Consider the following 14,291-nt stretch of genomic DNA (forward strand, 5'->3'; position numbering starts at 1 on the left):
CTTTATGTCCCATAGAAGTGGGAATGTCTGAATTCTGTCATATTTAGACTACCAGCGTTTCTATGGATTCACATGGATTTTATTCCAAAATTCACTGATGTATTCATTTTCTCTGAAAGCATAATAGGGCAATGACATGTAAAAATGTGCTGCAGTATTTCAGATCTTTTCTTTGAGAATCAGACAGACTTTATTATTTATGAGTCATGAGAAAAGAGAAGAGATGAATAGGTTAGCTTCATTTTTAGCTTTTAGCTGCACAACAGGAAGCACAAAGAAAATCTCAAGCGTTTCATTGGACTTAGAGGAGCATCTTTTCACCTGAGAATGAACTGGTGAGTTTCCTCAGTGAACCATCTGTTTCCATCACTAACAGGCCACAGCCACCAGCTGTTCCACGTCAGCGCCGTGGTGGGAACCCACTTCCAGATGGAGGGTGTCATAGCAGACATGACGTCTCGGAGGGCGTGGCTCCAGCTCCACGGATCAATGCCATCCTTCCTCGGGACCATCGGGGCACTCACCGTCAGCCTCGCCCTCAACCTGGCCGTCATCGGCATTTTCAGCGCTCCATTGCTGTGGAAAACTAGGCCCAGCTCCAGTCAGCAGCACGCCTGCAAGGAGCAGTAAGGGAACATTCCCAAAAACAGGACTCATTGACTTTCCAAAGGAAAGGTTTGGCTGTTTGTCAGCTCTCAGTAGTGCTGGTTTAACAGTTTTCTCACTTAGTTCTTTTAAGTACTTGTGTGTGTACTCAGCGGCTGAAGACCCTGTTTCATTTATGAAAGCCTTTTCCTGATATGGTTAAGGTTGATGAAGGCTACGGGTTGAAGGAAGCTGTTTTATTACAAGATCCATAATGCAACTTTTAACCTCAAACTGGAAATAATTGAGTTTGAATTCATAAAATTTCTTCTGGATTTCTAGAAATTCATCTGAAATATTCCTCCTAACTGAACTGATGGGTTGGTTGGGTTGTTCTGTGAGCATAACGGCTCCATAAAATAATGCAGATTGGATCGGCAGCTCTTAAACATCCACCTATTGATTCCACCCCTTGCTGACGGGAATTGATTTTCAGAGCCGTGCGGTTCTTTTTCTTTCTCCTGATTGCCTGCCTCATTATGAACCACACAATCTACCCTCAACCCGGGAGGGCCAGAGAAATGTGGCGGTGCAGCGGTGATTAAAAGACAGGTACCACTTTTCATAACGCGACCTCTCGTCTTTCCCCAACGGTCTTCTAGGGTTCATGTCGGGATCAGACGGCGCCGTTCCCGTCAAATTCTCCCGTCATGAATTTCATTCGTAACGTCTCTGGGCTGAAAATCCAGCCTGGCAGGAATCTGATGCTTATTAGATTCTGACCTTTAACACATTTGTTTCACAATACATTGGCAATATTAAGATGACAAAGTGGAGGTTATTTATAATTATTAACATTCATGATGGTTTTTGTGAAAATGCATTGAAGCAAAATCTTTAACAGCTCAATTGCTTCATATCTCTTAACCCAGGTGATTCTTACATTTACCACTGAAATAATTTCTTTTAAGATATTTAATGCTCATTTTAGGCGCAAAATTTCATAGTGAGGGGAGTTTTTTTTTTCTGTATCACATTTATCTTAAAAGAAAAATGTTCCGTCGGCTCATTTTTATGACCTTAATGAGGCCAATTCTGAGAAAAATAATCCAGATAATAAAGCAATTATTTTGTAGCCAAAACTGTTTCCTTAGTGCAGGGTTTCTGATCTGTGCGGAAAAGTATGGAATTTGGTTTTAATATTTTCCGGGTCTGGATAAGATTGACATGATGGGAAATATGGATTTGTAAAAGTAAATTCCATGGATACCATGCATCACTGGGCTAAATAGAAAACATTAAATGGAAATCTATGTATATTTCTTTTATTATAAAAGAAAGTAAACGGAAATGGAGGGCCAGGTTCTAATTTACAAGATCATTGTGTGTGCAGAGGTAATGTTTTTAAATGTGTTAAACTTTTTCGCAGTTTTGAAACATAATATTTGCCAAAATCATAAGAAAACTGCTGACATTAACCATTTCTTAAAATGAATCATCTTAATGAAAGTTTAAAGCCGATGTTTAAATGTGGGGAAAACCAACCAGAAAATCAGGAAAATAATCTGCAAGGTGGACCCTGGCATTATACAGAAATGGAAAATGTTCAGGAATCCTACATACAGTTTAGGAAATGGGTGATTTCTAAAAACTCTTTTTTTTCCCCACTTGTTTTAGGAGAAATTTTAATCTAAATGAGCAAAAATAATTTTAGAAACTGTGAAACCGACAGCAGGAATAACCGGAACGGATAGATAATTGGAAGCTGGTTGTTGCAGATCATTACAGAGTAGTTGTAGCATTTACATTCTGCAGGTTTTCAGTATTCCTCATTTTAATTGGCACATGAGCTGAAATCTTTATAGAACAGGTTTCTTCTCCGGCAGTAATGCCAGCTCTTTCACTCACTCACTCACTCATTCATTCACTTGTTCATTCACTCGTCGTCTTTAGTGGAGCGATTCAACCAGTGGGGTAACTGTACGTGATTTGATGGGAATGAGGTGCGGTCCAGGTCCGTGTCGGACGCTGAGGTGGAAACGCTTGATGGAAGATGAATGAGTAGAAAACACAAAGGTCACACACACTTTTCTATTTTTCCAGGGGTACTGTGCAGAGTTTCAGGTGGCAGTTTCAGATTATAACACTCTGTGTGTATTTTTTATTTGACCACCTCTCCTGCTGCTCAGTGTTGATCCAGTTTCATCATGTTGCAACAATCCATCTTGTTGATTTCACGGATATTCGGTGGCGTTGCTCTCATCTTTCCTCCTTTCAACTGTTTGACGGCTCAGACGCAATGAGGGGCTGAAATTTCCATATCAGCTGTGGAATTCTTCCAAACTGCATTATTTCGACCAGAAAATTAAACCTCACCGACTCAAACATGATTAGATCACTGTAACTTTTTTCCATACAGCTCATCAGTTCGGTCTCTGTGGACAGAGAAATGCACGTTGTGCTGGGCGCCTATGTTTTGGCTTTTTTTTTATTTTTATATACAGCGTATCAAAGGATTCTTTTGATCATATGTAACAAAAGATGAGGTCAGTAGGATGATGATGTTGGAGGTTAGTGGAAGGACAAACTATTGGTGCCTTTTTAAAAAAAATAAAATAAAGTTTTACACAACTGTTTTTAAAAGAAAATCAGAGGGCTCTTAAATGGTATAAATTCTTATTTACATTTGTTGTGTATCATATATAATTTGCTTCTTTGTTATACTAGACATGAATAATAAATTAAGGCTTTTATAAAATTAGCTACTGTCACTGGAATTATTTTATAGACATTAAAACAAACTGGTGTCCTGCATTTTTAGACCAATTAGTCCTTATAAATGCAGCTGCAGACTGAGCAGAAAAATAATGTTGCCACCAGTGCAGAGCTATTTGAGCACTGGCAGCAGGCGCATGTGTGTGTCTGTATTCATGCTGTGGAAAAGGCTTTTGGAAAGGAAGGGCAGAATTGATCCTACTTGGTCCAAGAAACGCATCAAAGACCGAGATGGACCGCAGAAAGCTGGTGCAAAGTTATTTTCCTTCTGATAGTTTAAGGCCTCTGGAGAAGAAAGTGTGAGAGCTATCATGACTCCGTTGTCGCAAACAGTAAATCATCCTGATGAAGCCATGTATGAACCTGAGTAGTTGTGTGTTTGACCACCAGAGGGCAGTGCAGAATAAGATGGGCGACTTCAAGCAGATTGTCTCCAACCTGGAAAGAACTGAGGTGCAGGAATCAGGAGATCCTGAAGATGTTTCTGCAGGAAAATCAGATGTTGGATCAACATATTTGGTGTTGAAGCAGGTTTATCATTGAGTAGATAAGCCCTGAAGTTTATTTGTAGTTATTTTATTTTGATTATTTAGATTTTATTCAAGTTTATTTTAATTTTCTACTTGCATTTTATGCTTATTTTAATGAATTTTATTTTAAATTTATATTCTATATTTAAATATATTTTAATTTTGGACATTCATTTTTCTTTGGGATAATTCCTAAGTTATTGCAAATATTTGACCCTAAGGGATAGTTTCATATAATCAGAATCCAATAAAATACTGTACAGGCAAGCAGTGTTGGGTTTTTAAAAGTGTCCACGTTTCTTTATCAAGTTGTGTAGTTTTGTCTGTTTTGCCTTTGATTCATTAGGTTCCTTTCTTTTCCTACTGTGCGACCTCACAAGGTGGCCTGCAAAGCACAAAGAGTGGTTTATTATTAGCTCTAGACACAGGCCACAATGAATTGGCTCTGCCATTATCCTAAAAGGAAAAATTATTATGAGAAATCAATACCTTGTGTGTGTACATTATGAGATGAGGTGAAGGACTGAAAAGAAAAGTTTCCTCCTGCAAAGCTCTAATAGGACTTCCATTTTAAAAATCGCCTCATTTCCAGCTCATATTATCCTCCATATTCAACATGCAACCAGGGTGGAGCCTCGAGTGTTTATTAAAAAAGGTTCATTCTGAAACCACAAAGGGAGCCTTTAAGGGGACCAGAGACAAACGCTGCACACTGTTCTAATCCTATCTGGCCTGAATCTGCTTGTAAGACACTAGAAGAAACAATACGCCAGACACGAGTCCTCCAAGTGTTTTTTTTTCACCGATGGCCCCCCTTATCAACCAGCACACCAGGGAGGAGGGGAGAAAGGGATGATAGCATTACTCACAATCCATTACCCCTCCCCAGAGACGCTCTGCATACAGAGTGATGGAGGGTGGGGAAGGAGGGAAGTGGAGGGAGTGGGATTTTATATTTTTTTGGAGGGTGTTTGCTGGAGGGGTGATGGTAAGGCAACATGAAACACGATTATTCCTTTTCAATAACCGTCTGCTGAGCGTCCCATAGAGACGTCGTAGGTTGCTGATTAGTTCGTCAAAATAACAGAAGGCTCTTGAATAGCTTGTTAAGACGTCTAACTTTAAGTACAGACAGCAGCACTGATCATTATTTGCTCTGGAGAGTATCTTAATGATGGATTGACTGATGCAGAGGGACTCTTTCTTTTCAAAGAACTTTATTTTTAAAGCCAGACAATATACAAAGTGCCGGAGGAACAATAAATGTACAGTCTGAGTCAGAGGTTTACCTACACTCACCACAAGCACTAAAGTTTTGATTTCATTCTTTATTTGAACCTTTTTTTAACTAATCTCAGTTGTACTGATTTTAGCAAAAAAGACCCAAAAGCAAATGAATTTACTGTGGGCTAAAATTATACACTCATCCCAACTACATTTGGGTAATTTGACTCTTCTTGACAGAACTGGTGGAGTTTATTTGAATCAGTTGGTTCAGTTTGGGCTTTTCTAGTCATTTTCAGCAGGGTTGAAGTCAGGACTTTGGGAAGCCATTAAAATGACTTCTGATGTATTTTTGGGATAATGTTCTTGTTGAAACTTCCAATTCTGTGTCCAGGTTTTAACCATCTAGCTGTGAGGGGATCGATTCCAGTTCATTAGGACATTTTGCATGTTATAAATGTGTCAAATTACAAAATTATTTATTTGGCTTGTAACTTTATCCTCCAGTGGCCTGCAAATAGCTCATTTATTTATTTCAGGTGTTTTTAAGCAGGAAAACATCTAAAACAGGTTGGACTTGAACTGCCCAACCATAATCAGGCTGTTGATTTGAGGTGATGGAGAATTTGGACGTAGTAGTCTTCTTTCATTGTAGCATCCATTTTGTGCACTGCATCAGATTCATTTCCATAATGTTGAAGGTGTTTATATGTAAGCGGGGGCTTCTATCTTGTCGGCACCCTCTCAGGTCTTAGTGATTTAAAACTAGGGCATACTAGGGGAACTAATTATCCTGAAGTCTGCACTTGTTTAGAAATTGCGCCAAGAACTCTACAGTGCTGCTCCTTGGAGCTTCTGTGGGTTCCTTGAACGGTTCTGAGTGTTGGTCAGCCCAGTGATTGCCGTCAAATAAATCATTTTAATCTGTAAAGAGAAACAGTCAGCTCCAGTCAGTCATTATCAATAACCAGAAATGAGTAGTACTTGGCCTTTAGGTGAATTTACATGATATGTTTGAGCTCGTGTAAATTTGATGTTTTGTTGTATCGACATTCCAGCCTAAATGGAAAATAGATATATCAGGAAAGTCCAAAAAATATGAATACATTGTTTGTTATAAATGTATGTAAACGTCTGATCTCTCCTGTACATAATTCAGACAGTAATACAGCATATATACATGTATTTACACAAGGCGTTGCAGTGGTTTGTACACCTAATCTTTTTTTCTCCAGCTTCACTTTCAGTGCCATCTGTCCCCCCTCCTGGAGTCGCTCTTAAATCCATCTGTTGCCTCTCAAACCATCTCTGGCTTTCACCTCCCCACCATCCTGCACCCTTACTGGATTTCACGGCAGTGCTTTGATTTTTTTTTCTTGCAGTCACATGTTAAAATGTTGCTAATTTGAACAAAAAGCCATTCTGGGGTCCATATCGCAGGTCTAACCGCAGCTCTGTGGAAATGTTTTTCTGTCCACATCTAATGTAAACACGAGGGTTAATGTATCTGGAAACTCTTTCTCCACTTAATATTCAACAAATCTGTTTCTTTTTTGAAAAATAATTATATGATACAGACAATCTGACACATAAAAAACAACCTTTCATTGGGATTTTCGTATTTACACTTGAATGAAACCCCCCCTCAGATCAGCGTGTTATAGAAATACCTTCCTGCTGCATCCAAATCCATAAAATGTAGGCATGTTTTTTTACATAAAATAACTGTAAGCTGCAATATCTTAGAAAATCTCATCTGAAATGAGGTGGCAGCAACATAAAGCTATTATTTTACTTACCCATGCACGTCCCATCACACTGAACCCACAGCAGATAAACTTTAAACACTTTAGTAAACATTTGACATTCTCCAGACAATCTCAGGGCAGAAAACAGGACTCTGAGTCGAGTTGAAATGTTGCATAAAGCTTAGCTCCAAAATAAAAAAACCGACTTGAATGGAAGGAGATAAGCTGTGACCAACATAAATCCCAACGCTTTGAGTCTTCGATTTCTGCCTTTTGGCCCCCTTTAACCCAGGATGTCCAGGTACACGGGCGGGTTCTTAACCAGCTCCAGCAGGCGGCTGTGGATGTCCTTGATGACCATCCTCTGCTGGGGCTCCCTCTGCCAGCAGCCCTGCATCAGCAGGTACACCTCTTTGGGGCAGGTTCGAGGCCTCTCCAGCTCCCGTCCCTGAGTGATGCATTCAATGGCCTGTTGGGATGGAAAAACAAAGACTGATTCATTAAAACAGGAAAAAGACTCTTTATCCTCTGTTCCCACGGGCAGATATTTTCACTGTGAGACTATGCCACCGCAATATTATATTTATGTCAGATTTATTACAGAGTTTTTACTGGGGTTCTAATAAATGTGAAGGCTGTCATAAAAGCCTTGAAAATTTGGATGTTTCTGTGTTTAATGTATCTTAAACAGGCTGTGTGCTCACTAATGTTTCCTTGTAGGCCCAGCAGTAATAAATCAACAGTGTTCTTCTGTATGCATCCAGTGAATGTATTGATCTACCCGTCTTTGTGGTGAGAAAGTGAAACCACAAGGCTTAGTGTAAGAAAGGTGTCTAAAGAAGCTCGCTTTTCAGGGTCTGAGCCCCACAGGCAGCATTGGTGGTAAAAGCACTTTAAAACAGCATAAACCTTTGTGAGGGATTTTTGGCTCAAACAAAGAATTTCTAATCACATTTAAAAGAAAAGCCAAACACACTGGATAATCTTCATCATAGCTAATGTAACAGTTTAATGTGTAGTCTGCTTACAGCAAATGCTAAAACCAAATGTAATTTCCAATCGGAAGAACAGAGGAAGGAAAACACCCATGATTTACGTCCATAATAAGTTTTTTTTTATTTTTTATAAAGCTGTTAGCTTTTGTGCATCAATCTACAAAAGCAAGGACCGCTTGGGCAACTCTATAAGAAAGTTTCACAATGTTTCCACTAGAGAGAAGCTTACATAACCGGCAACACTAAGAAGGTTCAACTACCTCTTCATTTTTCAAAAACTGAAGAGGACCCCTCTGCATTCAGATCTGTTGCCAATGAAGCAATGCAACAGATTTTACAAGTCCAAAGTAAGTGGGGAAAATAATTTAGTCTCATGAAAATTAGAGAGTTCATCCTCTTGCAATTCTAAAAATGAAAAATCAGGACTTTTGCAAAAAGAGGTTAACAGCAACAGAACAAAAACGCCACACATGGCACTATACTACAGGTCCTTCTCAAAATATTAGCATATTGTGATAAAGTTCATTATTTTCCATAATGTCATGATGAAAATTTAACATTCATATATTTTAGATTCATTCCACACTAACTGAAATATTTCAGGTCTTTTATTGTCTTAATACGGATGATTTTGGCATACAGCTCATGAAAACCCAAAATTCCTATCTCACAAAATTAGCATATCATTAAAAGGCTCTCTAAACGAGCTATGAACCTAATCATCTGAATCAACGAGTTAACTCTAAACACCTGCAAAAGATTCCTGAGGCCTTTAAAACTCCCAGCCTGGTTCATCACTCAAAACCCCAATCATGGGTAAGACTGCCGACCTGACTGCTGTCCAGAAGGCCACTATTGACACCCTCAAGCAAGAGGGTAAGACACAGAAAGAAATTTCTGAACGAATAGGCTGTTCCCAGAGTGCTGTATCAAGGCACCTCAGTGGGAAGTCTGTGGGAAGGAAAAAGTGTATCAGAAAACGCTGCACAACGAGAAGAAGTGACCGGACCCTGAGGAAGATTGTGGAGAAGGGCCGATTCCAGACCTTGGGGGACCTGCGGAAGCAGTGGACTGAGTCTGGAGTAGAAACATCCAGAGCCACCGTGCACAGACGTGTGCAGGAAATGGGCTACAGGTGCCGCATTCCCCAGGTCAAGCCACTTTTGAACCAGAAACAGCGGCAGAAGCGCCTGACCTGGGCTACAGAGAAGCAGCACTGGACTGTTGCTCAGTGGTCCAAAGTACTTTTTCAGATGAAAGCAAATTCTGCATGTCATTCGGAAATCAAGGTGCCAGAGTCTGGAGGAAGACTGGGGAGAAGGAAATGCCAAAATGCCAGAAGTCCAGTGTCAAGTACCCACAGTCAGTGATGGTCTGGGGTGCCGTGTCAGCTGCTGGTGTTGGTCCACTGTGTTTTATCAAGGGCAGGGTCAATGCAGCTAGCTATCAGGAGATTTTGGAGCACTTCATGCTTCCATCTGCTGAAAAGCTTTATGGAGATGAAGATTTCATTTTTCAGCACGACCTGGCACCTGCTCACAGTGCCAAAACCACTGGTAAATGGTTTACTGACCATGGTATCACTGTGCTCAATTGGCCTGCCAACTCTCCTGACCTGAACCCCATAGAGAATCTGTGGGATATTGTGAAGAGAACGTTGAGAGACTCAAGACCCAACACTCTGGATGAGCTAAAGGCCGCTATCGAAGCATCCTGGGCCTCCATAAGACCTCAGCAGTGCCACAGGCTGATTGCCTCCATGCCACGCCGCATTGAAGCAGTCATTTCTGCAAAAGGATTCCCGACCAAGTATTGAGTGCATAACTGTACATGATTATTTGAAGGTTGATGTTTTTTGTATTAAAAACACTTTTCTTTTATTGGTCGGATGAAATATGCTAATTTTGTGAGATAGGAATTTTGGGTTTTCATGAGCTGTATGCCAAAATCATCCGTATTAAGACAATAAAAGACCTGAAATATTTCAGTTAGTGTGCAATGAATCTAAAATATATGAATGTTAAATTTTCATCATTACATTATAGAAAATAATGAACTTTATCACAATATGCTAATATTTTGAGAAGGACCTGTATTTAAAAAAAAACTCAAATACTGTAGATTGTGTTAAACTTGAAAAGAAATAAAAAAGCAAGACTCATCTCAGATCCTACAGTTAGCGTGTGAAAGTTCATGACAGGAGAGTTAGAAATATGCTAAACTAGTACAACTTGTTTAAAAGTGTTGAAACAGAGGCTCTTCTCTCTAAAACTAATATGGTGGCATGATTTAGGTTTGCAAAGTTCCTTCTGAATGAAGCACAAGTTGTCTGGAACAATGTACTTTGGATAGATAAAACCAAAGTAAAGATCTCTAGTCTTAATGCACAGTAACATGTTAGGGGAAAACCAAGCACAGAATATCAGCACAAATACCTCATTCCAAATGTACAGTAGTGCAGGGTTGATGATCTGGGCTTGTTTTGCAACCACTGGACCTGGACACCTTGCAGTCATAGAGTGGACCTTGGACTCCTCTGTGTACTAACGCGTTCTAGAGTCTAATGTGAGGCCATCTATCCAACAGCTTAAGTTTGGTCCATCAACAGGACAATGATCCCAAAAACAGCAGCTAATCTACAACAGAATGGCTGAAAAAGAAGCTAATCAAGGTGTTGCAACGGCCTAGTTAAAGTCCAGACCTGAGACTGATTTAAATGCTATGGTGGGACCTTAATAGAGCTGCACAGAAACTAGTGTCTGCTAAAGTAGGCCCAAATTCCTCTACAACGATTAAGTGATGAATATTCGGTTTTATTTTCTCTGTGTATTACTTTTTCCGTATCTCAAGCCACCTACACTGCTTGATCTCACTTTCTGTAAACTGGAAACTTAGAAAAAAAGAGAAACCTCCACAACTAGAAAACTATTCATTTCTTTAGCCCTTCCAACTCTGAAATCATAGCAGAACTTATAAACTGTCTTTAAACATACAGCCAGTTCAGGATTCACCTCCACCGCTTGAACAATGCAGGTTTTGGAACAGCATACTGCACCTCTTGCTATTTTCAGGAATCTCCTTTTTTCAGCTTTTCATCACACTGCATTGCTTCATGTTGTGTTGTTTCGTTTCAATCTGGCAGATAAATCTGTATGATGGACAACCAACATCAACATATCTTAATGTGTGGCAGATAACCTGTAATTTAGGAAGTGCCAGTCATTACAATAGAGGACAAACAGAATTGTCTATGTAGATCAGTGACAACATTCAAAAGCTCTGTAGTTTTTGACTTGATATATTCTATAGGACCCTGGGATGGTTTGTTGACAGTCACGTTAAAAATTTATTTAAAGTGCACAATATCAAGCACCATTTGATTCAAACCTCATACACGCTGGTACATTAACCAACGTCATCAGCCAGTAACTAACAACAAATATTCCATACACAGCAAGGACCGTGGAACCGATAAGGCTGGTAGGGTCTGGACCCAAATCTATTTTTTAGCATCTTGTAAAAGAGAACACAAAAATAAAGTGAGAATTCTAATGGATCATTGCATCTAAACAGCCAATTGCTTCCGGTGTCAGCATGCGAACAGAGTACACGTAGGAACCAACTGCTTTTAAGCCATCCATCTCTATAACATGTGTTTAGTGCTTTGAACAGTTTTGACTCATTTGTGATGGCTTGTAAATGCAGAAAGGGGAGTAAGAAGAAGGGCGCTAGCTGAACACTGAAGGCTATGAACTTGTTACTTCAGCAGTGCTGAGAGAATTTAGTGTCTGAATTTAAATCTTCTTTAACATGCTCAGCTCCTAGCTAGACCAGGTACGACAAGCCCTGCAGGAATAGGTTGAGAAGTCCCGCCCTTGGAACTTGCAGCTTGCAGCAGATGATTTGAGCCGGTGGGTTGCTAACCCTGAAGACCCGTGCCACTCTTCGTGAAGACAACAGTAAGCAAAAGTACAAAGTCCGTTACCTGAAGAGCCATAGCAGGCATCAGAATATCTGCATCCTTAGTCTACCGGAAGACACTTAAGTGGACACCCCACTCACTTCTTCTCTAACCTCCTCTGTGAGCCATTGGTTAAATAGGTGCTTCCAACTCCACCTGAGCTTTTTAGATCGCACCTCTCCCTCGCAGCTAAGCTACCCGCAGGGTGCCCAACTCACCTTGTGATTTCTTGCCTGCACCAGTACCAGACCAAAGATCTTATCACCCAAGAAGCCAGGAGGAGAGGGAAACTCGACACTTGAGATGCATCCATCCATACTGCAGAGGACTACAGTACAGATCTCCTCAACAGGCATGACGTTCATGACAGTTCTTGCTTGAAGCCAGCTCTTCTCTTCCCAGTCCGACTTTGTACGACCACAGCCCAGTGGTACCAAAAAGCTTTTCAGCTGCATGAATGAGGCTCGACAGTACATTAAGATGCTTCCAAAATCTCTGGATGACTCATAAAGGAATGCTACAAATTAAACAGTGACATGGAATGTTAGAGGTTTAATCATCCACCCCATATTAATCACATCTTCTAATACAGATGATGAGAATTTCTTCAAACAACTATTTTCCTCTCTACCAGACCTTAATAAATATTCCATATCCAACAGGCTGATTTCAACTGTTGGTTAGACGCAGCTCTAGTCCGCTCATCTGTTAAAAGTTATGTTATAAACAAATCTGCTTCAGGCATTCTATCCTCAAATAATCGATTGTTTTATTACTGACACTACTGCGCCTACCAGAGCATAGTTTTGTCAGACAACGCCCCGATTAATATCTCCCTATCTCTTCCACATCTACCTCTACAAGCTGGGTAATGGCCTTTCAATTCAACGCTGTTGTCGGATGAAACTTTTGTAAAGTCTATTCAAGATGAGATCCGTTTTCCCCAGAGATTTCCGGCCTTATTGCGTGGGATGCCTTTAAGGTCTATATCAGGGACCAGATTATGGCAGAGTCCTTATTAAAAAAACAAGACTTGACCTGCTGACCTCCTACTCAGCCCAATGTTTACTTTTGTTTACCGTGACAAAATAAATGAAATTACTGGCAAGCCTACTCAAGGGTTCTAAGTCAAGGCAAACTATTTTTAAAACCGCGCTCTACACTTCACAATCACAGACTAACTGCAACACGATCAACAACTTTCTAACTAAACATACCATTACTGAAATTCACAAGAACTGCTAACCTAAGATGTCTAGTGTCCTGGGTGACTATGCAATTATAGAGCAAAAATAATATATCTTTTCTGGCTGTGCTTTATTCCCCACTTTCGTTCTTCTCATTTAACTCAGTTTTAAACCCTGTAATGAAACACTCATTGAAAATATGGGGCCAGTCTAGGAAATACTTTAAACTCCAGGGTTTTTCCTCTCCAAGCCCCATTGCATCTAATCAGTTCTTTAAACCATCTATCCAGGATAGTGTGTTTTTACACAGTGGCACAGTCGTGGACTTGCTCACTTTAAGGACCTTTTCACAGGCAATAAATCAGCATCATTTCAACAACTTAATAAATACAGTATACCACCATCACACGTTTTCTGATATTCACAAGCCAGAAATTTTTGTCTATTTTGCATGCATGAGGAAAAGTTCCCAATAAACAGACGATTAAATGACAAGAAATGCATTGGCTTACAAAGTGACACAAGTCACGGTTCACATCAACCAATGCGTGCATCTTTCTCATGCAGAGAATTACTTATTTACAGCTTTGTTTGCTAATTAGCTTTTACCTATAAATGAAAAAACAAAAAATCACAGATTTTTCAGGACAGTTTCAACTAAAGATGAAAGCCGCCCCCACCACCCAACTGCAAAATCTTGGTCGAGTTGTAAATACAAAGCTCCACATCTGCCTCTCCTTTAGTGTTTCATACTACCGGTGCTTCAGATTCAGCCCCTCCCAACAGATGATGCTATGCTTATCGTTACAGCTCAAGGTCTCTTTTCAGCGGACCCTGGCTTCTCTGTTAGGTTCACTTTTTGGAAACATTAATAAGTAAAGGATTGCAGCTGATTATCTGCAGTGATGCAGCCCAGACCTCTGTGATAACAGGATTATCTGTAGCTGGAGCAGTGGATGCAACTCCTTTAACAGCAGGACTGCATCCAGAAGGTTCACAAGCTTAGAAAGCTGATGAACACCAAGGTGCCCAAAGCTCTTCTGACCCTTCACCCTCTAAAACGTTTTTTTCAGGTTAATCAAGTTTGATGTTCCTGCACCCATGCATAGATCTTGGTAACAATGGATGTTTTAGAAGTGATTCTGTCCAGCATAAAGACAGGTGAGAGCGGTGAGTGTGACATGTTTAATGCTATCAGGGCACCACAGTTCTACACAGTATTTTATGGCCAAAGCATTACATACATCCGATTCTTAATCTATAAAAAAGTCCAGTTTGTTGATGGA

The 14,291-nt window shown here is 40.1% G+C and overlaps 2 protein-coding genes across 5 annotated transcripts in view; one reads left to right on the top strand and one right to left on the bottom strand.

The window, feature by feature from the left end:
- Positions 1 to 3,346, top strand: part of paqr6 (progestin and adipoQ receptor family member VI) — a 27,534-nt gene extending 24,188 nt beyond the window's left edge. For all 3 annotated transcript variants that reach the window (XM_047360386.1, XM_047360387.1, XM_047360388.1), the window contains one exon: positions 377 to 3,346. In XM_047360386.1, coding sequence (XP_047216342.1) covers positions 377 to 630 — 254 coding nt within the window. In that variant the 3' untranslated portion in view covers positions 631 to 3,346. The remainder of the gene's footprint in view (positions 1 to 376) is intronic.
- Positions 3,077 to 14,291, bottom strand: part of ntrk1 (neurotrophic tyrosine kinase, receptor, type 1) — a 66,472-nt gene continuing 55,257 nt past the window's right edge. For both annotated transcript variants that reach the window (XM_047360385.1, XM_047360384.1), the window contains one exon: positions 3,077 to 7,331. In XM_047360385.1, the coding sequence (XP_047216341.1) occupies positions 7,146 to 7,331 (186 nt within the window). In that variant the 3' untranslated portion in view covers positions 3,077 to 7,145. The remainder of the gene's footprint in view (positions 7,332 to 14,291) is intronic.

Source organism: Girardinichthys multiradiatus, chromosome 3, assembly GCF_021462225.1.
Source record: "Girardinichthys multiradiatus isolate DD_20200921_A chromosome 3, DD_fGirMul_XY1, whole genome shotgun sequence".
Lineage (NCBI taxonomy): Eukaryota > Metazoa > Chordata > Actinopteri > Cyprinodontiformes > Goodeidae > Girardinichthys > Girardinichthys multiradiatus.